The sequence below is a fragment of the Photinus pyralis genome, unplaced genomic scaffold, assembly GCF_008802855.1.
Source record: "Photinus pyralis isolate 1611_PpyrPB1 unplaced genomic scaffold, Ppyr1.3 Ppyr1.4_LG9, whole genome shotgun sequence".
Lineage (NCBI taxonomy): Eukaryota > Metazoa > Arthropoda > Insecta > Coleoptera > Lampyridae > Photinus > Photinus pyralis.
In genome coordinates, this window is record NW_022170878.1 from 162,136 (window position 1) to 188,622 (window position 26,487).

Genomic DNA, 26,487 nt, shown 5'->3' on the forward strand with positions numbered 1-26,487 from the left:
TCTCCCCGCGGCCAAGTCTTTCTTCAGCTAAAGTACATTCTCTCTATTTTAAATTTAAACTTACAACAAATGATACGTTTACAAAACCTAATTATACATTATATACAGTTAACGACAAAATTTTATTCCTTCGCACCCTGGTCAAAAAGCATTATGTGTAATTGAAAATTCATACCCATTACACTACGACAAGTATTGGGAATGATAAATTACTACGGATGATTTATCGAAGGAGCAGCAGAGGTTCAAGCACCTTCAGGAAGCTGAAGGGAAACGAAAAGATAAATTGGACCACGGAAGCCGAAAATCCGTGGGAAAATTCAGCAGAAAAAAAATTGCAGACGGCAACTTGGAGGTTTAAATCATTAATAATTTATTTTAAAATAAATAATTGCAGAAATTTACATTTGTGCACTATTTTACAGTCGTGTGGTTAGTGTGCGTAAGACAATAGGAAAACTCGAAGGTCTTTTCGCATCTGTCCTTTATAAACCTGGTAATGTCGTCGCAGAGCTGAATCTCCTCCAGAGTGATGTAATCGTTTTCCTGCACGATCATATTCCCGTCGAACTCGCCGTGATGGTTCAGGAACTCAACGTTCGTATACATGCACGCGAGGTAGCACTTTAAACTTCTACTGTTCGAATACATCAGTCTCGACCACAGCAAGTGGACCTGGTATCGGTCGGCGTCCGACGATTGCAGGCATCTCTCGTTGATGGCTTCCGTGGTGCAATTCGAAAGCTCTAAAAACTCCACCGTTGCATCCTAAAGGTCGGTTATGCTTTGTTGAGCACTGTTGTAGGTTTACTTACCACAGAATGGTAGAAAGGCTCAACTATCGACACGGAAAACGCGAGCAAGAGCGTTACCCTTAAAAAGGCGCGCACCATGGTTGCTGGGAACTAAGGACGAGTTACCGTTTTTGATCTACTTTATAGCGAAGGTAGGTTAGTAACATATCACGAGATTATTGTAATCTTCGAAGATACAGCGTGTGGCTATTCAGTACATTTTCAGGTTTAGATAAACCAAGCTAAGACGAATGGCCAGGAATGTCCCCAGATCTCAGGGCCACGTCCCCAAAGCTCCCCCGGAAAATCCACGACTGTAGCGAACAAGGCCTTTATTTATAAGGTATCTACAAGTCCACGTTGTATATGTCGAGAAAATATTTTTCAAAAAAAAAGGGCATGTTAATGTGTGAGAACTACTGTTGCCTACCTACAGTTTTGCAACGGTTGTTTACCTTTACACAATAAATCGTAATTTCTTTATCTTCTTGTTTTGGAGTCTTCCTGCTTCAGGCGCAGAACTTTTATGAATCTGCGTATCATCTCGATAATTAGCATGTGCGAAACAAACGTGGGAACATAATCGATTGTTACAGATGATAATTATACTTCCGATTTCCTAACCGTGAGAAATGATTTGTTTCCCCACGAAATTGTGACAAAATTGTGATTGTGAAGAGTTTATTGCCTAGCAATTTGCGCTGTAGCTAAAATGGGGTACCTATTAAGGGTGGAAAAGAGGCGCTCAATAACGAAAGCGTCTCAATGAAATCGTCTATTCCATGTCTGACCTGAACGGGATAGATTAAAAATGCACAAGGATTTTGTTTCATTCACGGTAAACGACACGTTCGTGAATGGACAAAATTGTAGTAACAAAAATATCACAAAATCATTATTTGTGCACCATTTTGTAACATTATTTTCCTTACCGTTTGATATTCCGGATTGAGATCTATTGGAATTGTGCCCTTATTACTTTAGTTCTTTGTGTCGCCGACCGAGGTCGTGCAGTTTCTTCTATAGCATTTCTAATGCTATTCCTTCTTTTAGTTTACCTTGCCTTCGCGGTTGTACTTCTTCCTCTTCAGTAATGTTTCCACTCTCGCATTGCTTACATGTAGATGTCTTTTGGTACGGCATTACCATTTTAAATAGCCCTATCAGCAGAACGGTTGCCCAGGCGCTGGGACTCTTTTCTATGGAGTGCGTACAGAGTCCCTTCTTTACTTTTTGGTTACGGCGCTTGACGTGGATTTTTCTCCATTTCCCACGGGACCGAGATAAACTAGGGCCCGTTGTCTGTGATTACTGTTCTCGGGAAGCCGTAGCGTGCGAAAACCTCCTGTTCCAAGACGTTGGTAACGTTGGTTCCCGATGCCACTCTTACCGAGAGTTCCTCCATCCACATGCTAAAGAGGTCCGTAAACTATTTGGCGGTACCCTGTGGGTGGGGCGTTTTAGGGGCTCATTCTGCCCACCGAGACTGATTCCCAGTTTCGGGTGGGTTTGAGTGGGCGTCTTGTCTGGGCCTGTACCGGGCCTCTCTTCGCTGTGGCGCAGATCCAACATTCGCGGACGTAGTCTCTGGCGTGGGCGTCCATTTTGAGAAATAAATAATTCTGGAAGGCGGACCTGGATGTCCTGCGGTTGGCGCGTCGTGGTATGCGTATTACTCAGGGGTGGAGGAGGTCGTCCAGGAGCGCCACCTCTTCGATTATATTGGAAATGGGAATATGGTTTCCACCACGTTGCAGCTGCTTTACGTAACTGTTTTTCGGCTGCCTCCTTCCAAGATGGCGAAGGGATGTCCGCCTCTGCATGTCTTGGAAGAATTTGGCCGGGTCTTATCGCTGGTCGCCGAAGAAACTCGCTGTCGGGGTGGCGGCTGTTCTTAGGGTCTGCAAGGCATCCACTAGGTGGTCAATGGTCTTGTTCAGTGTCGTTGCCGTTGATTCCATTTTTTAGGGTGTTTTGTGGCGTGGGCTGCTGTTCCGATTTTGCTGTCGAGGGTGGAGGTTCCGTGATTTACGCGTCGCGCTCCTGTCAATACCCTGATTGTATTTCCCTCCCACTTATTCTGTTTTTCTGTTTTCCTCTGTTTGTCACCTTCCGAAAATCCTTTTCCATGATTTGCTCTTCGTATTATTTCTGTTTCTCCATCTTTTTTCTTTGCATTTTTTTTTTGTACCATTGTTCTGTTCTGTTCTTTCACTTCTTTCTCCTCTAATTCCCCTCTTTTTTCTTTCCCCCTCTTCCTCCCAAGTATGTGAATTGCCCGTCCCTATCTCCCTCCATATTTCCGTTAAAAACTCCCCAACCTCCCTTTTTGATTGCACTCTTTACCTTTTCATTTTCTACATTGTGTTTCTCTTCCCATCTCTGCCCATTTTCCTTTAATACTTGTTCTGGCATCAAAAATTTCCCCCAAATATTAGCCCCCCTTTCATCTATCATATTTTCTATTTTATTTTTTAACTCCTCCATTCCATCTTAGTTGTGTATCGTTATCACTCTCATTTCTTTCCCTTCACTTCCACTCGTCGGAACTATATCCCTTCCTGCTCTTTCATTTCATCATTCCCTTATTCTTTTTTTAGCGCATTTTTTTAAGAATTAAAAAAAATGTGCCCTTGTTTGCGGTTTGTCCGTCCGTCCGGACCCACTTCCACCGTTTTGAACTACTTCTAGGAGAATGGTCCTGGAATTTTGTGCAGTAGGTAGCCTATACCTTGAAGGTGTACCAGACGGCCATTAAATTTCGCTGTCTAAAAGGGCCCCACAAAGAAAAAAAAAGGGGGGGGGGGGTAAACACATGTTCTACCCTTCATGGTATTATAATGAAAGGTGTCGTCGAAGTAAATTGGTTCGTACAAAGTATAAACTTTCCCGTGCAACTCTTTTTCGAGATCAGTGAGGGACGGTGGCTGTGAGGGGGGGCGGGAGGGGGTCAAATTTAATTTTATCTCTCATTGTATTCTAATTAAAGGTCTCAACTACAAACTACTGCCGTTCTTTTTGTCCTCTTACCAAAGAACGGGATGGGGGATTGCAACTACTTTTATCCTTCATGGTACTCTAATGAAACGTCTCAACGAAAGGAATTAATTTATACTAACCATAGTCTTCCTCCTCGATCCCTTGTCGTGATCGGTTATAATTCCTTATATCTTAAGAGTGAATTGTAAGGAAAGTGCCTACAAAGGGCGATTGGGACGTTTGGAAGAAATATAACCATTGGGCATTTAAATAAAATTTGATACATAGCCACTTGGAATAAAAGCAAATGTAGCGCCATTTTGCANCCCAGTAAGCAAACGACGTCCTCATGACGTGAAAAATTGGTGATACTACGTCGAAGACGTCGAACCACCAATAAAGGACGTCATATTGACGTGATCTTAAAGACCAATTTTTACGTCATACTTTGACGTTACTACAACGTGATAATCAGGCCGTGAAACAGACCCATAATTTATATTTTTTGAAACTTTCATCTATTAAGTAAATCAGTGATACTGGATATAATCGATACTACATATTGTACTTTTACGAGAAGCAAAATTGTGATTATTAATACCATTGGTTGATATACTCACGTATTATAATTGGCAATGCTGCACTAATTTAACGAATTTGCAGTCTGGCAACAGTGCTTCATCGATGGCAGACTGCAATGAGAATTGAGGTTATGTTAAATTTGCGCGCTTTTTTTACACGTTTTTTCTTTTGTGCTTGTGCGGGAATTAGTGCATCTACACAAAAAATAACGTGGAATTTAAACTGCAAAAAGCAAGTTTGCTGGTTTGTGACGTGTGTTTGTGTAAGTAAACCTATCTAATCTTTTTATTCTAATTGTAATTTATACAGTATAGTATTACTAATGGCTTATGTTGGTGTTGAATTTGACCAGGAAGAGAGAGGGTTTGTGGCCATTGTATCTGATAAATGGCTCACACCTTCGAAACAGCACACTTATTGGCCAAATTATACAACCCAATATGATTACGATAAATCGTTGCATCGAGGCGAACTCCCTGTAATAGATAAATGGCAACATACTAAATTGGCCCGAATATTTTTCGAAACGGGTAATAGTCGAAGATAATGTTTGGTTTGAAACTTAATTTTTCATTGCAGATGACTATAATACGGCACAAAGAAAAATAAAATTGGCGGAAGAACTATCGGATGTAGCCACAGACCACGAACAAACTACTACTAATAAAAGCACCACCTCTGTATGCGAGAAAAGTAAACGGAAACGTGTAGCCCCACGTAGGTTATATGATGATGTCGATGAGAGTGACTGTAGCATAGAAGAAGAAAATATTCTTCCAAAACCACCTCGAATTTCAATCGAAGGTTTGTTAATTATAATATTAAAAATGAAGCGGCAAATTAGTATTGATAAACATTTTTGTAGGTAGAAACAATTATAATTCGAACCAAATTTTAGATACGAATCCTGAATCTCTGCCCTTACGTCGCTCTTCATCTAAGACTTCTAAATCCATAGGTAACATAAAATTCATTAGTGATGTAATCGAATGTTAATTTTCAGGGAGTGTGCAGTCCAATTTAAGCCCCCAACACAGTTCAACCTTTTTGAGAGATAAGGAACTATCAACTCCGAGATCCACCCTATCAAGTCGATCCTGTTCCTCTGCATCGTCCACAATTACATTAATAGGTAATATAAATAAATTTTTTCGTTTATTGAACTCTAAACACAAAATACATTCTAGAAGAACAACAAGGGTCTTCCTTCCAATCTAATCCATCAACAGGTAAATTAAATTTGTGTATAGGTACCTACATAATTTAATTTAAAATTAAAAGGTAAAAAACGAAGAGCACTGACCGATGAAACAATTATCGATTTGTTTTCTTGCATTAAAGAGCAAAACAAACAAATTCTAGCGTGGATACAAAAGCAAAGCAACTCTTCAAGTGAATCTCAAATAAATCAAAATCAAGATTTACCATTTGTGTTGCCCATAACGAAAAGTGCCGACTTAGCTACAACGGAAACTTGTATTAAAGAAAAAGAAATCTTTAATCTTTTGGTAAAGAACACTGTTATCATGTAATTTTTACTTATAGCCAATTCTAGGTATCACATTTATCAAGACTAGGCGGGAAAGATGTTACTTCTAAAACTAACAACATGATGAGGCAGCTACTGAGCAATGACTTAGCAACAAAATATAGTTTTATGGGTAGCAGACAGGAAAAAAAGGCTTTTAACGATTTACTTGTGAAAACGGCAGTAGTCCGTAAGTGATTTTTCTGTTTATTTTGCTTGTTACTTTCATACATATCAATTGCATGTGCCCAGTAAATTATTTACAAATTTAAAAATAGTAAAAAGCACTTTCTTACTTAATTAGCATAATTTATTAGCCCTTAACTAAAATTTTTAATCAAGTAATTCATCTGTACTGTGGAACAGTCTTTGTAGAAATAAGGCATTCGAAATTAGTTTATTAATAAGATTTGAAGTGATTCTTGTTATTTTTTGTAGGTGCTGTACAGCGCTCATGTACAAGTACAGTTGTATCTGATGATCAAGTTCATACTGCCATCAAAATTTGGTTGAAACATGCGCCACAGCGGTTACAAGCAGAACTAAAGACCAAACAGAAGAAAGCTGGTTAATCAAGAACGTTGGTAAATAACTGTGTGTTTTTTTCTGTTACACAAAATGTCTAAACGTAAATACTATAAAACTAATGACCATATTGTGGGCAAAAGGCAGTTATATCGACGTATAGCTGAAACTAAAAATAATTTTTACAAAAACAATGATATTACTGTATCTGGAACTGTGCAATTAGAACAGGAGGATATTTCTATTCAATTATCAGATAACTTTATAAATTCGTCAAATGTTTGCAACAATTTATCTTCTGAGATACCTGAAAGTGTTATACAGCAGTCAAGTGATGATTCTAGTTCATATGAGGATCTGTTGGAGTATGATATCTCTGAAGATATTAATTTTCAAGTAAGTGAGGGCAATGTAGAGGAAACACAAGCGGATACTGAACCAACGCCGTCTTCTGGTGACCTATTGGTTAAGATCAGAAGATGGGCTCTGCATAAAAGTGTTCCAAAGTCCGCAGTAAATGATCTTCTAAAAATATTAAAACCTTATCATCCAGAATTACCAACTGATTTCAGAACGTTATTAAAAACCCCTACTTCATTTAATACTATAATGTTGAACAATGGAGAGTATATACATATCGGACTTCAAAAACACTTAGAATATTTTTTGAGTAATTACAATTTTACGGGTAGATACTACAATTGATTTAAGTTTTAATATAGATGGTTTGCCCTTGTTTAAAAGTGCAAATACTTGTATATGGCCAATATTAGGCCTTATTAAATCTGTTAAAAGTAATCCATTTGCTATTGGAATATTTTGTGGGCAAGGTAAACCAGAACCACTACATTTATATCTATCTGAGTTTATTGACGAACTTCTAAATTTGTTAAACGTTGGCTTGTACTTTAAAGAACAAACATATCAGGTCACAATCAGAAGCTTTGTGTGTGATAGCCCTGCTAGGGCCTATCTAAAATGTGTTAAGGGTCATAGTGGTTACTCTTCCTGTGATAAGTGCATTGAAACGGGTAAATACATTCAAGGCCGTGTAGTTTTGAAAAATATATCTGCACCAAGACGAACTGACGCATCTTTCATTGCACAACAGGATGAAGATCACCATTTAGGTATATCCCCACTGCTTAAGTTAGGCATTGGTTTAGTAACAGCTTTTCCCAATGATTATATGCACTGTGTGTGCTTGGGGGTTATGAGAAAACTTCTTAATACTTGGTTAGGACCAGACAAGGCAGTTAAACTTAATGGTAAAAAAATTATTGACATTTCTAATTATCTCACCAGTACTTCATCATGCATACCACTAGAAATTAATCGTAAACCCCGTTCATTAAGTGATCTTCCAAGATGGAAAGCAACAGAATTTCGGACATTCCTGTTGTATGTGGGACCAGTTGCGCTTCATAGGGTAATTAATAGTGCCATTTATGAGCATTTCTTATTACTCCATAGTAGTATAACAATTCTAATCTCAGAAAAGTTTATATCCAAATTTATGAATTTAGCTAGAACATTTATTAACACGTTTGTGAAACACAGTGAACATATTTATGGTGAACAGTTTATTATATACAATGTACACATGCTTTGCCATCTTTGTGATGATGTAACACTCTATGGAGTATTAGATAGTTTCTCTGCATTTTGCTTTGAAAATTATTTAGGTCAACTGAAGCGACTTATTAAAAAACCTTCAAAACCATTACAGCAATTATGTAGAAGACTAGGGGAATTGCACCAGAATGCAGACAGTTTTATAACTAGCGCTGCACAAACATCTTTGTTTTTGGCACACGTTATGGGTCCATTAATACCAAAATATAATTTTATTCAAGTTAGTCAATTTAAAAAAGTAATTTATGATGATCTAACTTTAATTATTCATAGTTACTCTGTAGCTAATTCCTACTGTCTTGTTGAAGATAATGAAAAAATTAAAGTTGTTGAAGTACAAAACATTCTGTCTTCTTCAGTGGGAGTTGAAATAATTGGAAAACAGTTCCATAAATTTAAGTCATTTTATAGTTATCCCTTTGATTCTCAAAACTTACATATATATAGAGTCTTTTCTTTTTCAACTGAACTTTATAGTTGGCCATTGCAAAATGTTATTGCTAAATGCATAGCTCTGCCTTATTTGAACAACGAAAAAGTAATTTTTCCTTTGCTTCATACAGTATAACTGCCTTTTGCTTACAGTTTTTGTGTTAATATGTTGTATATATTTAAGAATTATGTAATTATTTTACTCATTAAACATGTTTAAGTACTGTTTAAATATTTGATTTGAGGACGTTTTATACGCGTTGACGTCAATTGACGTTGTGAGGACGTCGTTGGGCTGTGGAAATTTAGTCTATATGACGTCTAGAACACGTCTACTGATGACGTCTTTGGGCTGTGACATTTTCCCGTCATTATGACGTACTTAAGTCGTCATTAAATCATACAGAATGACGTCGGCCATGACCAAATAGTGACGTCAAAATTACGTCACGCTGCTGACTGGGTAGCCACTTGGAATAAAAGCAAATGTAGCGCCATTTTGCAAATGTGGTTTTGTGTAGGATGTGCAGTGCCAACTTTCTTATTTATGGAAGAAATTTCGTAGGGGTGTTTAAAAAACACAAAGCACAATTTGTACTTGTTTGTTCATGTTAACATACCTACCTCCTTTTGCTCTAACCCTTATATTGTCCCACTTCGCAAATTGGTTGTTCCAAATGTATACCTTCGGAGACCTATTCTTAATTCTCTTCTTCTATCGATGATTCTACCGTCCCCACGACACCATATCGTCTTACAAACTCCCAGAATAGAGCGCCTTTACCACCCACTTGCGTTACGTTCTAGACATTCATGGTTCCCTTCTTCATTTTTATTCCGTTTTTCTCTTTTCTTCTGTTTGTGTCTGTAGCCCTCCCCTTTCACCGCTCTTCTATATCCTTTTTTGCTGTTAGTTTCTCCCTACAAATCCCGCCATTTCCTCTTCCGTTCTTTTCCTCTCTGTTCTCACTAATCTGTTTTCTTTGGGATTCTATCTGCATTTTTCATCAGCTACCATTAGTTTTCTATATTCCCTTCTCTTTCTCTTTGTACCCTCCGTTCTTCATACGTCTACTCGTCATCTGTGTACATCCCGCTCTCCTTTAACTTCCCTTTTCCCTTTTATCCACTCTTCTCTTTTCCTTTCTCTATTCTCGCCTCTTTTATATTCGCCTCTTCTTGCAGGTTTTCTATTATCCATTCCTCCGTTCTCTCTCATCTCTTTCCCTTTTTTCATCTCTAGTCGCTTGATCCTTATGTTCTTTATATTCCCTCTTTCTTATCTCGTTTTTTCTTTTTTTTTATTATTTCTATAAGTTCCTCTTTTTCTGAATCCCGTTGCTCTCTCCTTCTTTTCATATCCTCCATCATCTCATCCATTTTATCTATTTGCTCCTTTGTCTCATTGGGCGCTATCTCCTCCTTTACTCCTTCCATCGATTTCTCCATTACTTTCTCCATGTTTTCCTTTTCTCCTCCCCTCAATTCGTTCCTTTACTCTTTTTCTATTCCGCTCTCTCCCTCTCTCTCCTTCGTTGCCGCTTTCCTTTGCTGCTGTGATCTAGCTCCTTCTAAGCACTTTGAACCGTTCTTCCTCTTTTGCTTCTTTCCTATGCCCGATTCAACTGCTAGGGGGCGTTCCCCTTCTTCCTGCTAACAATTTCTACCGCTTCTACCAATCATGATCCTTAGCACCACGGCATGGAATAGATGGCTGTAGGCAACCAACATTACACGTGACACCCTGGAGCTGTTTCCACAGTTCTTGGACTGTTACCACTCCGATACAATGTTAATATTTCAACCTTATCGTGTTTTCTATAATTCTTTGTGTTAAAAATCACAATTTGATGCCAATAATAAAAAGCTAACCCTAATTTGACATTATCAAGATACTGTTTCCATAGCAGACGCATATTACCTATCATTTAAAACAAATTCGTGCAGGGTTGGTTGCCTATTATAGCCATCATTTCCATCCATTTGGTCCGTTTTTTAAGTATACGTAACCCATCGTTATGCATTTTTGAAGAAAGTTCCCTATATTATATCATGTTGAAGGAAATGGCCGCCATCTCTTGGTAGGAATTTGCATTATTTGAGGAATTGCTGTGCCTCTGCTGGTTCTCTCATTCTTCCCTCCTCCTATCCACCAGTCGTAGTTCCTTATCGCAGCCATCCCACTTGTTAGTTTGGTTTCCTGTAGACTACGTCCTGTTTCTTCTTTTCTTAATTCGTCGTCAATTTGCTCCTTTTTTTTTGGGTCGTTCGCCCCTTGTACGTTCTACGTCGCTAGCCTCATGCTGTTACCTCATTCTGCATCCTGGCTGCTATCCTGGTTATTTCCGCTCCTCCTCGGCGAGGCACTCCTTCCGGATATCACGCTGAGAGGCTATATCGTGGTGGGTGCGGACATGTTTCCCCCCTTCTTCCACGTAAACTCCTATCTGGCTCTTGTATGTGTTAGCCGCTGCCACCAGTGACTCGTATCCTACCCAGAATCCCTGTTTTCTGTGATCCTCCCTAAGGTGATTTGATTTCTTCTCTAATCCTGTTGGTTAATCTCCTGTGTGGTTCTGATAACACGGGGAATCCCCTAAGTTGATGCCCACTCGCTCCAAAGCAGTCTCGGTCCTGTGGGAACTTTAATAGTCTGATTGATGGATGAGGGTACTTGTATTTCAACGATTGACAAGTTTATGTTACCCTTCGCAAGGGTCTAATTTGTTCCGCCCCCTCGAGGTAGGTATATTTCCGGGTGCCCGTGAGCGCTACCTTTCGCAATTTCCCTATTTATCAAATCAACCTGGTTAATTGCCCTACGTGATTTGCGCCCCTTTATTCTATCTTTTCCCCTTTAATTCAATTTAATTTTAGCCTTAATTATAGGATTCAAGTATCAATTCTATCACTTATTGTCCTGTTGCACTTGGAGATTTCGCGTTATTTGTGTCTTGATAAAGACAATTTCCGCTTGAGCTTCGAATATAAGTTTGAATTATGCCTGGAACCGCCTCGCGTTTCAAAGTTACGAGTTCTTTACTTAAGCAGCGCTCACTAAAAAGCACGTCTGCACCGGTTGCCGGCCCGAAGTCGAATCACTCGAGTTTCTTGGGCGCTGTTACTTCAACGTAAAATCAAATTTTGATGCTCTACCAATTTTTGGTTTTGCGTTACGGCTTAGATCTTGTCTACCATAAACTCTTAGTATCATTGCCTTTCTGCCCCCTCAGCATCGATATTACTTCTGGTATCTTAACCCCTTCACATTTAACAACTGCATCATTTTTTCTTTATCTTGACGTTTCTCTGTGTGGTCAAAGTTCTCGCATCCATCAGCCTTCTGGACTCCTTTATTCGTCCCGTTCGCCGCATTCCGCTCGAGAGTTCCACAACTTCAACTTACTTTGCTACTTTTTAGATTTTGTAGGGCTTTTTTAATAGTAAAATTAGTAGCACACTTGGACTAAATAGGTAAACATGTCATACGTGTATTGTGTGTTGCCTACGTTATTTAAAGTCTCAGAATCTTAATTTTGTGAGTTTAAAACTTCCGCTATTGATCGTATTTACCATAATAGTTTCGCAAGCTATCCCCTGAACTTGAGGATCACCAAACTTCAATTTACGCGTTTGTCAGTATTCGCAACAACATTTCTCCTAAAATTCTGCCTTAACGGGCCACAAGAATTTAATTCGCCTACAATTAAAATTTTGCAGGTAGCTAACTTCGTAAAGAATCAGGACGAGTTCTCTCCGTAAGAGACGATGAACACCGTAATCTTCTACTGCCACCTCGACTAGAAAACCACTCTGCGATAATTAAGAGGTGCTTAACCTAACTCTGGTCTCGAATTAACGCGAAATTCTAACGCAATTTGCCCTGGTTCGAAATCCAACTTTATTTTAAGGTCACACCATCTTAATTTTGTGCGTCTAAAACTTCCACTGTTGTTCGTATTTACCGTAATAGTTTTTAATTCGCAAGTTATCCCTTGAACTTGAGGATCACCAAACTTCAATTTACACATTTGTCAGTGTTCGCAGCATTTCTCCGAAAATTCTGCCTTTAACTGGTAAAAAGAATTTAATTCACCTGCAATAAAATTTCACAGGTAGCTAACTTCGTAAAGAATCAGGACGAGTTCTCTCCGTAAGAGACGATGAACACCGTAATCGTCGAATGCCACCTCGACTAGAAAACCACTCTGCGATAATTAAGAGGTGCTTAACCTAACTCTGGTCTCGAATTAACGCGAAATTCTAACACAATTTGCCCTAGTTCGAAATCCAACTTTATTTTAAGGTCACACAATCTTAATTTTGTGCGTCTAAAACTTCCACTGTTGTTCGTATTTACCGTAATAGTTTTTATTTCGCAAGTTATCTCTTGAACTTGAGGATCACCAAATTTCGATTTACACATTTGTCAGTGTTCGCAGCATTTCTCCGAGAATTCTGCCTTTAACTGGTAAAAAGAATTTAATTCACCTGCAATAAAATTTCACAGGTAGCTAACTTCGTAAAGAATCAGGACGAGTTCTCTCCGTAAGAGACGATGAACACCGTAATCGTCGAATGCCACCTCGACTAGAAAACCACTCTGCGATAATTAAGAGGTGCTTAACCTAACTCTGGTCTCGAATTAACGCGAAATTCTAACGCAATTTGCCCTGGTTCGAAATCCAACTTTATTTTAAGGTCACACCATCTTAATTTTGTGCGTCTAAAACTTCCACTGTTGTTCGTATTTACCGTAATAGTTTTTAATTCGCAAGTTATCCCTTGAACTTGAGGATCACCAAACTTCAATTTACACATTTGTCAGTGTTCGCAGCATTTCTCCGAAAATTCTGCCTTTAACTGATAACAAGAATTTAATACACCTGCAATACAAATTTTACAGGTAGCTAACTACGTAAAATCAGGACGAGTTCTCTCCGTAAGAGACGATGAACACCGTAATCGTCGATGTCACCTCGACTAGAAAACCACTCTGCGATAATTAAGAGGTGCTTAACCTAACTCTGGTCTCGAATTAACGCGAAATTCTAACGCAATTTGCCCTGGTTCGAAATCCAACTTTATTTTAAGGTCACACCATCTTAATTTTGTGCGTCTAAAACTTCCACTGTTGTTCGTATTTACCGTAATAGTTTTTAATTCGCAAGTTATCCCTTGAACTTGAGGATCACCAAACTTCAATTTACACATTTGTCAGTGTTCGCAGCATTTCTCCGAAAATTCTGCCTTTAACTGATAACAAGAATTTAATACACCTGCAATACAAATTTTACAGGTAGCTAACTACGTAAAGGATCAGGACGAGTTCTCTTCCAAAGAGACGATGAACATCGTAATCTTCGAGTGTCACCCCTACTAGAAAACTACCCTGCGCTAATTAAGAGGTGCTTAACCTAACTCTGGTCTCGAATTAACGCGAAATTCTAACACAATTTGCCCTAGTTCGAAATCCAACTTTATTTTACGGTTTATTGTTCGTATTTACCGTAATAGTTTTTAACTCGCAAGTTATCCCTTGAGCTTGAGGATCACCAAACTTCAATTTACACATTTGTCAGGGTTCGCAGCATTTCTCCGAGAATTCTGCCTTTAACTGGTAACAAGAATTTAATTCAAACTTTACAGGTAGCTAACTTCGTAAAGAATCAGGATGAGTTCTCTCCGAAAGATACGATGCATACCGTAATCTTCGCGTGTCACCCCGACTAGAAAACCACTCTGCGGTAATTAAGAGATGCTTAACCTACCTCTGGTCTCGAATAAACGCGAAATTCTAACTAAAATATACTGGCGCGTTTAATTAGTTCGTCCTTGAGCGCGTGCGGCTGTTTTAATCTCTCTAAGTAAAGAGTTTTTATTCGAGTTTAACTGTTTATCACTTGCTCCGCGATAATCCGTATTTCTCTGGGTTGATAAAACGAGCACGTTAGAATTAATTCATTCAAAGTGTTTTTCTCTTTTTATTGTTAGTAACGGAACCTGCGTTGTTCAATTTTACGTCCCGATAATAATAATAATAATAATAATATTTAATTGTGAGAAGGTGAATTACACTTACACTCGTCAAAAGAAACGGGAAATTACATTAAACATTAAAAATAATAGTATATAACAAACAATATAACAAACAAACTAAAAACAGACAGGTAAAAACAGTAAAATCGCAATAAAAACGCTAACTAATTACATAATCTACCACTAGCCACAAACTCGTTAAAAGAATAAAATGCGTTACATAGAAGAAAATTTTTTATGCGTCTCTTAAATATGGGGTAGTCTAAAATCCTTATATCTAAGGGAAGGCAGTTGTATAAATGTTTGCATTGGTACTGTACTCCTTCTTGTGATTTTGAGAGTCTGCATAGATCAGTACGGATATTGTTTTTTTTTCTTGTGTGATGAGTATGTACGTCAATTTGTTGTGTGTAAAGAGATATATTTCGTTTAGCATAGCACAGGGCTTCAAGAATATAAATACAAGGAAGTGTTAAGATTCTGAGATCGATAAATGCTTGACGACAATCGTCTCTATAACCTAAAGATGCCAGAACACGAACAGCTCTACGTTGTATAACAAAAATACCCGCACCACCGATGGGTTCTTTTTTTGGCCCAAAAACGCAGACTTTCGTCCATGACGAACTCCGAATGATTTTATTTAGAAACAAAACTATGTGGTCGAAAACATTTCTGGAACTTTTCCGCAATTGACTGCCGCGATCCTTTCTTTGCTCGAAGCGTAGTGTCGAGAAACTATTAATTTGTACTGCACAGGGTCATACGTTCGTGTTTCAGGACCGTCAGTCTCCAGAACATTGTTCTGTTAACTCCCTCTTAATTGGCTACACGACTTATGGTAAAATAGTAAAACACATTTTTAAACGCACCTCTCCCCCACGAAAGCACCCTCGTCTTCTGACCATCCAGAGAATGATCACATGCTTACTTCACCGTTAAAATCGAATACCCATCCAAAATTCGTTAATAAAACAATGCTCTACAGAAATTAAACGACGTAGAAAGAAGAATCTTCCATTCCACCTAAATTTCGCTTATTTATTCTTAGAATTCCACTACCAAATAATTATCTGAGAAATTGGCGCTCTAAATTGAATTTCTGAAAGTCTCTAACTTCCCAGCGAAATTTCGAGAAAAAATTTAAATGCAAATTTATAGCTACCGCTACAAGTTGGTATAATTTAGGAAGTCGGCGCAGTATAATTTCCCTCTCAGCTATGAATTATTCGATTTTTCTTTCCATTCCTAGCATTTCATTCTAATGATAGAGTATTAGTCATACGAGGACATGCATGCAACGCATCCATTATAGGGCTAATTTCGGTCTTATCCTCCCGCAACTTTAAAAATTGATACAACTCGAACCAGAGAACGCGAAAGCATGTTAGTTGTACAACACGACATGGACGGGGTGAAGCTTCCCGTTCACGTCGTAAAAGACGGCGCCAAATGGCTAATGCTACCAACCAAAGTGCTACTGGATAGTATTTCGTCGTGGCCCGAACGCCAAAACCGCCTAACCTTGGCGATCAGGTGCTTCAATATCTTCAGTTACTTGTTATTCGCCTATGGCAACCTATACTACGCATCGCAAGCGAACGATCTGAGTGCCATCGCGCGAGCGATAATGAAACTAACCGCAATCGTCGAGGTAGACGAATTAAGGCAAGTGGTCGTTTTCTAATGAGCCTTCCACAGAGCGCGATGAGACATGTGTTCGGTATGCACCAAGGAGCTCGCCTGCGAAACATCCTACGAGTGGTTTACCACAAATTTGATCCTTCGGATTCGGCGGGTCCGCTGATGGACGAGGAATTGAGAGGTGACAGCCTCTTTGTCGCTACGTTTTCTGGTTTTTGCATCTCAGCGGGAGGGACATGTTGCTTGGTGTATGCGATTTTTTCAATCGTTACCATGGATGTGCCACTGGTGACCAGCTTCCCGGTTCCTTGGAACGACCACCCCGTGCATTATGGCGTTATGTACTGCTGGCAGTGCTATATGTTAATGGATATGCTCATAAACATCTGCTGCACTGATTTTCTGATTGCTAGTCTGATTTCTAACTGTACCGCACAATTTAAGCTGCTTTCCGCCAATGTTCTAGGTAATTTTCGATCTGCTCCAAGCAAAGCGGAATACTTGGCGTGGGTTGTTCGAAAACACAATCACTTGGTGGGGTATGTTGTTTATAAAAGTGCGTAAGCTTCGAACTATTTTCCAGAGTATGCGAGGAGCTAAACGACATTTCCTCACTCTTCATGTTGCTGCAGGGCTTGATTACAACCGGATCCATCTGTCTCGGCGCGTTTGTTGCAGTAAGTACCTATCATCCAATTCCGTCGTCATTTCAAATTAACGTGGATAGACGGCTGCCTCTGAATCGGTGGCTGCGTTCGCATTCTTCATGGGGCACTTCTCATTGCTCTTGCTTTCCTGCTACAGCGCAAATGAGCTAATAATTCACGTAAGTCCTACTCCTAGCGCTTGGGATAAAACATTTACATTTTCAGAGTGAATCGTTATCGGATGCAATTTACTTTTGTGGTTGGCATCTCGGGAACACGGATGTCAGAGTCCAAAGGGCTATAGTGCCGATTATGGTTAGAGCGCAAAGGTCGGTCAAAATTCGGACGGGAGGCTTCGGATATTTGAACTTCACAACTTTTCTAAAGGCAAGTCGGTATTTACTGTAACCGTACATTTCAAGTTGTGAAAAGTTAGATCATGAAGTTCACCTTCTCTGTATACACTCTGCTGAATGCTATTTTGGAAAAACAGGCCGATGGCGAATAAGTAGTGGGAGCAACATAAAGCACTATGCTATAGTCGTATAGGTGAAATAATAGGGAAGAATATGCACTTATACCAGAACTCCTTATGTATAATAGTAGAAAACTATATCTGTAAAGCACATATTTACATATATTGTAATTATATCAAAGCCCGATTCACATTATCAGCCACGTCACTGCCAGTTCACGGGCCGGTCAAAGTGCATTCAATTATTGTAGCGAGCATTCCTTTTGTACCGTAACCTGACCGATAATGTGAACGGGCACAATATAAAAAGACAAACGCGAGATTTTAAACTGATTTTAGTAGGTAGTTAAAATGGTTCCCTTGTTTCTTCCAGGAATTGAGTTTTTGCGGGTTGTGAGATCTTTTTAAATCCAAAATGTGACGAAGGGCCAGTTGAGTGCGTATGAAAGTTGGAAGAAATTAATTAGAAACACGTGACAGTCTTGCTGAACTAAACCAGCTCGTTAGGTCGGTGCTGTGCGGTAATTTTTTTTTCAGAATCTGTGTGAATTTTCCGTTAATGTAGGTTCGATTTGTCTGGCCTTTCTGGAGATATCATTGAATAGAAATAATGAATCCTATTGGTTGAACAGCGTAGTTTCCAAAAATTAACGTCGTTCGGAGAAAAGCCGTAGAGAGAACTCCTGAAAAACGAAACATACGCGCGATACCGCGGGAAAATACGCGTCAAGCCACGATGGCTTTCGTGCCGAGTGGCTAAGTAAATCACCCGCTTCGATCTGTGTGGAGTCGTTAATAAGTTGGTGAAATCATTCAAGCTCCCGGAAAATTATCACGCGCGTCTAAGTGCGTGCGAATTTAAGGCCATCATCCCATACACTACCAAGGGTGATTTTGGATCGTGAAGGAACTTACTGGAATGTTAGTGCCAGTTGAATCCTTTGGCCCTGAACTCGAAAAGTAGACTGCATTACGGAAGTCCGGCGTCCGCCTGCCGTTAGTGTTTTGGATGACATTATCGTCTACCGACGGATTGTGTAATTTCGTGCAATCGTGAGAAATTTCGAAAAGGTCAAACCGCATCTCTTCACGGTTGAGCGTTGATTTATTTGGTCCATTGTCTTCGAGATCCTATAATGGAAATTTGATTTTCATGGTTGAAGATGCACCTTCAAGATTGGTTGAACTCTTTGTTGCGTTGCGGCAAATTTTATTATTGAATGACCACAAACTTATTATATTAGAACTTGATATTTCGATATCGGCACTCCAATTTCCAAGGAGCTAAAGATTTTGAAGGGTTGGTTGACATTACATGACATCAATAATGTAGTAAAGTTGTTACATCGACATTATAAATGTAAAACCGACTGAGTAACGTGCTTTGTGAGAATTTTATTATTCGAACATTGGTTTGGCTAACAATACTATACCATTTATCACACTTTGGATACCTACACCCGATTAGAAAAGGCACTAACAAACTTTAAACATATACATACCCATAATGCAATTCCAGCAGTAATTCCAAAAGTAAATGCGCAGGGGTCCGTTTCATTAGCGAAATTCGTCGCGCAAAATTGAATCATCTCATCTGTGGCCTTTTCAATATCCTTCACCAATTCGTTCTTGTTAAAGCTTCCATCCTGGTTGATGAACTTGAAAGACTTGAACAAGCAGTATATATAGCACTTGAGATTTGGCGAGACGGCACGAGTCTGCAACTGGTAGAAGTTGTCCACTTCCTCTTGCGTGGCACCCGAAGATTGCACACAGTCGGGATACTCTTTCGCGGCCTTCGCCGACCATTTGTCTAGTATCTCTTGGGTCGTTTTCTGAAGGAGCGGTTTTTATGCAATTGTGCGGCTCAAGGGGGTCTTACCACTGTCACTACCAGTAGAACCTTCCAAATCATTTTTGACGAGGCAAATGCTAACTAGATTTTTCCTTTTATACGCTCCTCTCTAAGCTAAGAGGAGATAATGGGTCGTAAATGACAAAAAATAATTTAATAAATATAATAATAAACAAAAATAAATATGTACCAGACTCATCGGCAGATTTGTAAATGTTTATAGCTTGAAATTAGATTTCTGAACACGGGAGCGTCGAATTTAGAAGCCCTCATGAATTCAACACTTAAATATACTCATGGCGTAAGAAAAAGGCTGAGGTTTCACTTCGTCCAGGAGAGTCAACATTGCTATGCAAAATAATTTCCATACATAACATATTATTATATTATTCGGTGCATTAACAAAAAAAAAAACAAGCGTAAAACCAAAAAAACAAGTACACATGGTATGCGAGGTAAATGTGTACAAATATGGTGATAGAGACGACCAAAACAAACGTTTCTTCCAAATAAAATATGAGATCAATTGGTTCATTTGGGAATTACACTCCCTCGAGTTTATAAATTTGTCTCTCATTAATTATGAAGGACACTGATCTTCGAACAGCGAATCCGAAAACGAAAATAAAGAGTGGATACAACCCCTAAAATGGACTGTCCAACGTCTCCAACCAACCAACCAACCCGAAAATTAAAACTACTCGCTAATCTGGACGGCGTCTCAAGTCCTTTGCATGCCAGGTGTTTCTAAACCTACCATCCATATCTTGCAACGCGAACATCCACGGGGAAACTTTATGAAAGATAACAAAGGGTCTGATATACTTTGGGGCTAACTTAGCCGAGAACAGTTTCGTGTAAAGGCATTAATAAACAAGTATAAATTGTGCACAACTCTTGTGCAGATAAAGCGCATTTTTTTAAACCAAAATAGCTTTTGTTTTGACATCACCAATGGATATATTTCTTACAGACGTCTCAACCGCCCTTTGTGAGTACCCTCTTTCGACAATCCGTTCTTGAGGTATAAGGGAATATACCCGATCACGATAAGAGATCGAGGAGGAAGGGTATGGTTGGTAGAAATTAATTCCTTTCGTTGAGACCTTTCATTAGAGTACCATGAAGGATAAAACTAGTTCCATCCTCCCCCCCCCCCCATATTTTGATAAGAGGACAGAAATAAGGGCAGTAATTGGTAGAAAACGGTTCCTTTCATTGAGACCTTTACTTAGAATACAATGAGAGATCAAATTAATTTTTACCCCCCCCCCCTCCCCCCATCGGGCCCCGTCGCTCACTGATCTCGAAAAAGACTCGCACGGGAAAGTTATAGTTTGTACAAACCAATTTATTTCTATACCCTTTCATTAGAATACCGTGAAGGGTAGAACATGTGCCCCCCCCCCAATGCAAAATTCTTAAAAATTCTTTAAAAATACGCTAAAAATATTGCGTACGCTGCCTTGTCCCATATCGTCGTAGTAGAAGGTCCCAAATTTGAACAAAATTGCAACAAGAACTGTAGAAGAACGATGACAGGCGCTGTTGTACTCAAAACATTACATTCTATATACGGCCCTTTGACCCTCCTCCCTCTTTGTTCTTCCCACATTCCTTTTGCCGTCATCATCGTTCTTTAACCAATTCTCCATCGGCCGGCGTCACCCCCCTTTTCCTTAATTCTCTTACCTGCGCGTTTTCCCCTTTATTTCCTTGCATTTGGTACCCTAACTATTTAATTTCTTTTACCTTTTCAATTCTTTTCTCCCCCCATTTCCATTCTATCTCCCTTTTCCTCTTTTCTACATTTAGCTCCACTCCTTCCCATTCCCATAATACATTTCCATTCTTCCCATAGTTTCATTTCTGTTCCCATGATCACTGCATCGTCCGCGTATGCCAGAAACCATACTTTTCTTCTCCACTTCTATCCCTCCACCTCAGCGCAGTCTTAATACTCTGTCCATGTCTCTTAAGGTAAGGTTGGACGAAATGCTTTCCTAGTCCTTTACATATCCAAAACACTTCAGACTCCATCCCTCAACCTTTTCTCTCCATGTAGTTCCATCATCTCCCATACCTGTCCCCTTTCCACGCTGTCAAACGCTGCATTTAAGTCCATAAAAAACTTGAACCCCTTTCCGCCCTCTTTTTCCAGTTCCTATTCTACCAATCTATATAATACATACGGAATATACACTGCAATAAGTGACCGCACCGTGACCGAACTGTTATCTGACCGATAATGTGAGTCGGGCATAAATCTATGCAAAGCATTAAAACAACTTCGTATACTGGGCGTTATTCTATACGCTCCAGACCACCCAGTGATATGTTTGTACTTCAAACCCTAAACCTCGAGGAGGACTCTCGTGACACTTTCAAAAAGAATTATCCGACCCTCTCTCCTGACGATTATTCAGCGCTCCACTGGGACATTTGGAAATGTTCAACTTATCTCATGTAAATCTGGTTGTTGCGATAAGACATTTGTTATCGCTACGTTGGAAGATAAACCGGTTGCGCCAATAAAAAACAGGTATTTAGTTTCGAAGACGCAAGTTCAAGTAGAGGAGGGGCGGGAACTGAGAGAAGGAAGAATACTTTAAATACCAGAGAAAGACGCGATCGTTACTTGTTTGGTGGTGGACGTTAATTTATGGTCTCGGTGATTGGTAATTGTTGCCATACTTCAACGTATTGCTGCAAGACAGTCCGTCTTGCTAGTTATAAAGTGTTGCGGAACAAATTACTTGAGTGCTCTAAAAGATTTTTGTTATATTCAAAATGATTGTTGGAGTCGAATTGAAGAAGTGAAGTTTACGTAGGAGTTAGTCGGAGTGTTGTGTTTATTGAGCAGTTGCCTTTCTTTCAACCCCTCAAGTAGCAGTTAAAAGAAATTTTTCCACCATCAAAGAGCCAATGCCATGTGATATTGAAACGAGCTCTGGGAAGTTCCTAAAGTAACATCAGTTACTTTTGAGTTTGTGCGTATTTAATGAACATCGTACTTACAATCAGACACTTTAAGGTAATGAGGATATCATAAATGAATTGCTTCAATCGATCGCTTGTTGCGTGGTGTTTGTACTTTGGCCCTGAGTCCCATACACATAATGCGAGCTACTTATTACAACTTGTCTACCATTATTTTATAATTTGATTTCCGTTGCGGTACGGATAGGGGTGCAGGTAGGATGATCGATTATCTTGTAACGTAAATTTAATTACGTGAATCCCTTAATAGTATGATTTATAACGCATGATCGCTAGACTAAAATTAAACACGACTCTATTTGATTACATAGCAAAACGAAAACTTCCAAAACATTTTCGAATAAGCACACCATATTTATCGGAAATAACGCATAACGTCCGCCTTATTTCTTTATCGCCGATGACTAATCCTTTATCGATTTGATGGCGCCTCGATGTCGCTATGGAATATTCGGTACCCATGGTAGAATAATTTGACAAGGTAAGTACTATGTTGGTTGGCGAACGCTTCCCCTAGAGTCGATTGTTACCAAGTCCAGATAAATCGATACAGCGTTGATGGTTGAGCTTACCCGTCTAGATAATCTCCAGGACGTGTTCTAGTTAATTGCTAAGAACAGGCGCACCATTACAACCTCCGACACAGAATGGAAACCCCATATGGGATGACCGCCAAATTAGCTCCGAAGTATTTGGGTCCCCACGTGTTACACAAAGTCTAGTCCCCAGTATGTTTACACGCCTTCAAGTTCATACCCGTAGTTATGTTATGTGGAGTCGACCATCCGGTGTCTAGAAGAGTTTTGTAACGTGGTGTCTTTCTTGGCAGCATTTATTTCCGCGCCGCGTGTTAAAAAATTCATCGAAATACTGCTGTTCATTGCATAAGTGAGTGGTCGCACCACTGTCCAGGCCCCACTTTCTGCTTAGGTCGTTTATCTTCAATGTTGACACATTGAGACAAACATCATCCACAACCGTCGTGCTCTCTTTCCTGTTTTTCGGACACATGTTTGCTTTGTGTCCTGCATTTTTACAATTAAAACAAGGAATTGATTTTTTTTTTAATCGTCACCTTTTCGTCGCTGATTCACCCAGCGTATTTCCTTACCAACTTGGCGCCCGATGTTGTCGTATTTCCAGCGCTATTTTTGACAGATTGTCGCGTGACTGTATTACACAGAGAAAATGGCGGTAAGCTGTACAGTAACAATATTGACAGCAGATCTGGACTGATGCGTTTCCTCTCCATGTATACTGCGTTTGGAAATCAAGTGATAGTGTATTTAAATATTAAGAACAGTAGGGCTAGGGACGTCTTATCAATTGACGAAAATGTTTGGGGATTGCGGGCCAATTTCGGAGTCAACTTAAAGATATTCAGGATGCATCCTACATTAATTTTATTTATACAAAATGAAATCACATGTAAAATGCCACCATGCAACTGTCAAAATTGAAAGCTCTTTCGCATCCATCTGCTCCGACTTTGATTTCCTCACGGCACGCATTAACACCTTCTTTTGTCACAGTTTCAATAGTTTCAATTAGGAACTCTTCATTCAGGCTGCCATCCTCCCTCACGATATTAAAAGCCTTATACAAACACTCGAGGTAGCACTTGAACGGCCTCCCTTCGGGATACACGAGAATATCCCAATACTTATCCGCAACGCTCGGGTCCACACCAGACCGGGCGACGCATTCGGGGTGTTCGGCGTCGACGCGAAGCTTAAGATCGTGTGAAACATCGCCAATTCTTCTCTAAAACCAACGTATTTTCACTAGGGAAATTAAGGGTCTACTTACCGCGGAGAAAAATGCCAAGCTCGCTGGTAGGAGCAGTAAGACGATTTTCAACTGGGCGGACATGTCTGAAAATGCGAAGTTTTTGCTGCGCCCCTTTACTTATATTCCACTTGTATGATAATTTTACTGTTCAAGCATGACACAAGACCTTACTAACTTTTCCTTTAGAAAAATATTTGCATTCAAAAAACTATTTCTGGAAAATCCACAAATGCCATTAACAAATTTACATTAAATTACGTTAAAGCAATAAACTCCGACATAATCTCTCATCATTATCCACAAACGTTACTCCCATTCTTGTCTAAACAAGTGCTGTAAGTTCAATTACAAAATTTGGAATACTAATATCAAAGACTATCAGGAGGATAGTCTTTGCTAATATGCAACGGTCGTTGTTACATAAAGGGTTTCGATTAACAAGTTTTGATATTCTGAATTAAAACTGTAACCTCTAACACAAAAATGAAAGGAATTGCTATCTGCCATCGACATTTTTCCAAAATATTACCTTTTTATGGTTTTGCCTACTGTAGACCTCCGTTCTCTGAGAGTTTTCTGAGAATCAGTTACACCATCAGCAACAAAATGAACCCTTGAATTTGGCAAATTGCTGTATTTTGAAAGAAAAAATAGAACTAACCTTGGATTACAAATCTTCTCCATCGTGGAATGGGTTGATTTTCTTAACATCTAGGTACAGCTGGATAGTAGTTGTAATACAGATGTTTTCAGGAGAACGCGTTTGGAACCCTGCCGATAATGACTTCTTCTGGCAATACTCGAAATGAGAATTTTCTCTTGATTATAATGGGCTGGTTATTCTCCCTCTCTCTGTGTAGTGCGTGGAGTCTGTATAGATTATGTATAGGTCTTGTGTACATGTGTAGATTGTGGGTTGTTTATGTGCAGGTTTTGTGTAAATTCTGGGTGGATCGCTTGTAAATTTTGTAAGTACTATCTAGATTTCGCGACTCTGGTTCTGATTTCAATGAAAGTTCTGAGTACATTATATGTGGATAACATGTGACGTATGTGGATATTCTATGTAGGTTCCGCGTAGATTTTTTTTAATTCTGTGCAGATCCTCAGTGTGGGTGTGAGGGTATGTGTGTGTGCGGATTATGTGTAAATTTTATGAAAATTTGATGCAATACTTTGTAGATTTTGTATGGATTCTATATACAGTTTATGTAGATTTTCTGAAGATTTTCTGTAGATTTTCTGTAAATTTTCTGTAGATTTGCTGCAGATTTTAATAATAATAATAAATATATATTCATCCTGTAAGACAAACAAAGTGTAGGTATACGACAAATCAATTAAACACAAAAGACAAACATTTGACATTAAACATTTAAGTGATGAAATTTTCCACAGAATAAAATAAACTTTCTGTAAATGTTGTCTCTACTTTGTGTAAATGTTGTGTAAATTTGATGTAAATTTGATGTAATACTTTGTAGATTTTGTATGGATTCTGTGTACAATTTATGTAGATCTTCTGAAGATTTTCTGTAGATTTTCTGTAAAGTGTCTGTAGATTTTCTGTAGATTTTCTGTAGATTTTCTGTAAATATTGTCTCTACTTTGTGTAAATGTTGTGTAAATTTGATGTAATACTTTGTAGATTTTGTATGGATTCTGTGTACAATTTATGTAGATTTTCTGAAGATTTTCTGTAAATTTTCTGTAAATTTTCTGTAACTTTTCTGTAGATTTTGTGTAGATTTTCTGTAGATTTTCTGTAAATTTTCTGTAGATTTTCTGTAAATGTTGTCTCTACTTTGTGTAAATTTTGTGTACATTGTAATGCTTTGTAGATTTTGTATGGATTCTGTGTACAGTTTATGTAGATTTTCTGTAGATTTTCTGTAGATTTTCTGTAGATTTTTTGTAGATTTTCTGTAGATTTTCTGTAGATTTTCTGTAAATGTTGTCTCTACTTTGTATACATTTTGTGTAAATTTTATGTAAATTTGAAGTAATACTTTGTAGATTTTGTATGGATTCTGTATACAGTTTATGTAGATTTTCTGAAGATTTTCTGTAGATTTTATGTAGATTTTCTGTAGATTTTCTGTAAATGTTGTCTCTACTTTGTGTAAATTTTGTGTAAATTTTATGTAAATTTGAAGTAATACTTTGTAGATTTTGTATGGATTCTGTATACAGTTTATGTAGATTTTCTGAAGATTTTCTGTTGATTTTCTGTAGATTTTCTGTAGATTTTCTGTAGATTTTCTGTAAATGTTGTCTCTACTTTGTGTAAATTTCGTGTACATTTGATGTAATGCTGTTGTAGATTTTGTATGGATTCTGTGTACAGATTTTCTATGTAGATTTTCTGTAGATGTTCTGTAGATTTTATGTTTTCTGTAAATGTTGTCTCTACTTTGTGTAAATTTTGTGTAAATTTTATGTAAATTTGATGTAATACTTTGTAGAGTTTGTATGGATTCTGTGTATACAGTTTATGTAGATTTTCTGAAGATTTTCTGTAGATTTTCTGTAGATTTTCTGTAAATGTTGTCTCTACTTTG

General features: G+C 38.7%; 3 protein-coding genes across 5 annotated transcripts; 1 reads left to right on the forward strand and 2 right to left on the reverse strand.

Annotated features, from left to right (window-relative positions):
• Positions 1–356: 356 nt before the first annotated feature.
• On the reverse strand, positions 357–935 carry LOC116181457. The gene is made up of 2 exons (XM_031501834.1): positions 816–935; positions 357–768 (listed from the first exon to the last, which is right to left on the reverse strand). Exons 1-2 carry the CDS (start codon positions 891–893, stop codon positions 415–417), a joined length of 432 nt encoding a protein of 143 aa, XP_031357694.1. The 5' UTR covers positions 894–935; the 3' UTR covers positions 357–414.
• Positions 936–4,118: 3,183 nt separating this feature from the next.
• Positions 4,119–8,699, forward strand: LOC116181090. Of its 3 annotated transcripts, none has more exons than XM_031501353.1 (9): positions 4,119–4,617; positions 4,665–4,885; positions 4,935–5,159; positions 5,221–5,313; positions 5,359–5,487; positions 5,543–5,584; positions 5,637–5,863; positions 5,911–6,073; positions 6,322–8,699. In XM_031501353.1, the coding sequence occupies exons 2-9, from the start codon at positions 4,678–4,680 to the stop codon at positions 6,453–6,455; spliced, it is 1,221 nt and encodes a 406-aa protein (XP_031357213.1). In that variant the 5' UTR covers positions 4,119–4,617; positions 4,665–4,677; the 3' UTR covers positions 6,456–8,699. The 3 variants fall into 3 exon arrangements, with proteins under 3 accessions (XP_031357213.1, XP_031357215.1, XP_031357214.1); XM_031501355.1 differs by having other exon boundaries at positions 5,697–5,863; XM_031501354.1 differs by having other exon boundaries at positions 5,254–5,313.
• Positions 8,700–23,521: 14,822 nt separating this feature from the next.
• On the reverse strand, positions 23,522–24,042 carry LOC116181107. The gene is made up of 2 exons (XM_031501381.1): positions 23,945–24,042; positions 23,522–23,899 (listed from the first exon to the last, which is right to left on the reverse strand). Exons 1-2 carry the CDS (start codon positions 24,005–24,007, stop codon positions 23,558–23,560), a joined length of 405 nt encoding a protein of 134 aa, XP_031357241.1. The 5' UTR covers positions 24,008–24,042; the 3' UTR covers positions 23,522–23,557.
• Between the last annotated feature and the right edge of the window lie 2,445 nt (positions 24,043–26,487).